The following is a 3,278-nucleotide window of genomic DNA, read 5'->3' as shown; positions in this document are numbered from 1 at the left end:
TTTCGATAGTAAGCCAATAATACTATGTGTATTTCCAGATAATATATCTAATTCACAAACATATATGGATGTAATGTTCATTATCAGATAAATACACATACTGTGTATTTTTTGTTTTCAGAGAGTGGTAAACAATTTTCTATAAGCTAAAAAAAAGAAGGAAAAAACAATAATTACAAACTAAAATTAGAAAGAAGTGGTTAATAAACAGTAAATAAATATGGCTAAAACCCAATATATTTTCAAAATAACAAACAGTTTTGAAGTCAAACATTGAAGGAACTAATCCGAATTTAAAACACAAGAATTTAATTAATTTTTTAATTATGAGTTATGATTTACTTACTTTATTTTTAAAAAAAACATAACACAAATAATAATAATAAAGATAAACATATTCTCATTTCAATCAAACATACCATTCAAAAAATTTTAGGCTCCATTTTATAGTTATTGGCACATTACAGAATCAAAATAAGTACATCATAGGTATAAAAATAGCTATAAAATTTACCTAAAATATAAATATATCAAAAATTTTAAATGTTTTCCTCGTTTACTTTTCTTTTCCTAATATTAAAAAAAAAATTAATGAATCATTAAAACTTTGTTACTGTTGTTGAACTTCTGCCTCAGTTTTATTATCTTCATGATTATTACTATCATGCTTTACTATTGAATTTTCCTCCTTGGTATCATTCTTCACTAACACATCTTCCTCCTTCTTGCTATCATTATCAGGTTCTTTAATTGTTAGACTTTGGACCTTATCTATGACTTCAGAATCTTCATCTTCATCTTCACTAATTGAGGGAGATGTTGATACTGAAATATAAAATTTAAAGATTCTGAACCAAAACATGAAAAAATGGAACTACAATGAGTTATAATAAAAAATCTGGTGCATTCACCAAACAACTTTCACTTACAACCTTGAAATTAAATTTTATTTATTATTCAAGTAATTCATATACGTAAGTGTAAGAAAAATGTAAAGATAAGCAACAAATTATTTTATATGTTCTATTCATCCATAGTTACTAATAACAATGAGAGATGCTTAATTTTTCAAATAAACAAAATTAAAGGTACTTGAAAATTTGATTAAATTTTTCTTTTGTTATCAAAAATTCTATTTAAGATTGCATGAGGTATTAAAAGTGATCACCAACTGCCTGCTAAGAATATAACATTTTGACATAAGATAACAAAGCAATGTAGTTTGGAATCTGATAGGAAGAGATTGGGGACTTTTGGCTATTGCTGGTATTCCAGTCGGTTTTAGTTCAGTCTGTTGAATGAAAATTATTTTCTCTTTTAGTTGATTATAAAATTCTTTCTCAGTTCATATTTGTCAATTTTTCATTAATAAAAACAATGAGAGAGGGTAGATTATTGCATATAAACAGTTTTTTTTTTTTTTTTTTTTTTTAATTTGGAACTTATCATACTATCTCAATAAGGATAACATCTAGCTGGCATTAAAGATCACTGTACAAATTTATTAAGTTTATCAATCAATGTGAAAAATTGATACTATTAAGTGGAGAGCACTCCCAGCCACTCGATTTTATTGAAAACGTCACTGTAACATCCCAGATATATAATCACCTTAAATATTGAATTTTAGTTCCATACGGCTTTTTGTTTTTGAGCTACGCTGTACACACATTTGCACACACCATTTTACAGGATTTGGTTATTTGGACTCAGGAGACATCAACAAATTTTTTATATTATATATTTCATATACAGGTAAGTGAAAGTAAAAAATGTATACCTACACATGAAATTTTCTGTAAATTTCCCAAGAAAACTAATTTATAACGTCTAGAAAATATATTCTCTAAAACCCAGTTCTCATTTCCAAAAAATAATACATTACTTACTTGAAACACAAACTTTAACCGACTAAAATAAAATACCGACTGGCTAATTGCACTAGGAATTACCAAACAAGAACTAGGCTGAACCATAATCAAACTAGCATTGAATAACACTACGTAACCGAAAAAACAAGAACTTGTTTAGACTAATGTATAAAGTATCTACTACCTTAACCATTTACAGTTTCTTTGAATTATAATATTTACTTCATGAAATTACATAGTAGCTCCATTAATAAAATATATATATAAATTCTTGTTAATAATTTCAACAGTTTGAACAAATTAGCAAGAATAAAAATAAAACCTTATTTTAAAACTAAATATTATGATCTAGATAAATTTAAAAATACCTTCATCATCATTTTTCTCAACAGTGTCATCCTCTTTTTCATCATCAAGTGTTTTTTGAACAAGAGATTTTGCTTCTTCAAACTTTTCCTTCCACTTTTTGGCAGCTAAAAAGATATTTATAAAAAAATATGGAGTGGAAAAGGAAATAAGAATCTTATGAAATTCTTATAATCGCAATTATAATAAGACAATATAGAATAATATTAAAATAATAAGAAAGTATTAATAAGGAAATTTATTTTTCTTTGTATCATAAGAAATCATAGTCAGTTCTTTATGAAAGCCAAAGCGGGAATTTTCTAAGAACTTTATTTATTTGATGAAAATTCTGGGACAATCCCCGATATGTTGATTATTTTTTTTTAGGGTGGCCAAGAATGTAATTTTCAATTCAACACAGAAATACCAATTATCAGTTATCGAATTACAACAGTTCTGGTTGTCGACAGAATCTAGAAAATGGTGAACCATAACATGCAATTTATTTGATGATTAACATGGACCTGATGACTAAGTTCCAACATAATAACTCCACGTTTCCAGTATAAAACATTATTTACTTATTTTCAAGGAAAAACCCATAGTGCTTTTTACTTCTTTTTTTCCCCTATATTTTGGACAAATTGTCCACTATCCAGCTGAACTAAAACTTATTTTATCATAGAAATCTTAATCTTATCAACTGTAGAAGTATAGTATCCTCCTCATTTTAAGGGATTTGTACCAATTATAAAATATTTTGTAACCTATTGTCCAGAAATCGACATTGTTGTAACCATATTTAACAGAATGCATTATTTACACATAGTGCATGAATTTTAAATTATATCTGATGAAAGGAATATGGTCCGGGTGCGGTAAAAAAAAAAAACTCAAATAGTAGAAATATACTATTTTAATGAGCCAACGTTTCGCCCCACGTTGCAGGGCTTCTTCAGGGCTAAAAAAAGATACAAACACATAGTTACATAAGGAAAACAAAAACATAAGTGTAAAATAACAGAGGTATAAAATGTAAAAAAGTAAGATATAATAAGA

The 3,278-nt window shown here is 26.7% G+C and overlaps 1 protein-coding gene across 1 annotated transcript in view; it reads right to left on the bottom strand.

Annotated features, from left to right (window-relative positions):
- Positions 1-221: 221 nt before the first annotated feature.
- LOC106689122 (ran-specific GTPase-activating protein-like) overlaps positions 222-3,278 on the bottom strand; it is an 11,851-nt gene continuing 8,794 nt past the window's right edge. Inside the window, exons 5-6 of the mRNA XM_014433923.3 lie at positions 2,240-2,344; positions 222-825 (exon numbers count right to left, since the gene is read on the bottom strand). Coding sequence (XP_014289409.1) covers positions 611-825; positions 2,240-2,344 — 320 coding nt within the window. The 3' untranslated portion in view covers positions 222-610. The remainder of the gene's footprint in view (positions 826-2,239; positions 2,345-3,278) is intronic.

This window comes from Halyomorpha halys, unplaced genomic scaffold, assembly GCF_000696795.3.
Source record: "Halyomorpha halys isolate HHAL.00 unplaced genomic scaffold, Hhal_1.1 Scaffold1282.1, whole genome shotgun sequence".
NCBI classification, from domain to species: Eukaryota; Metazoa; Arthropoda; class Insecta; order Hemiptera; family Pentatomidae; genus Halyomorpha; species Halyomorpha halys.
Note: the sequence above shows the minus strand (reverse complement) of the source record. Positions and strands in the feature narration are given on the sequence as shown.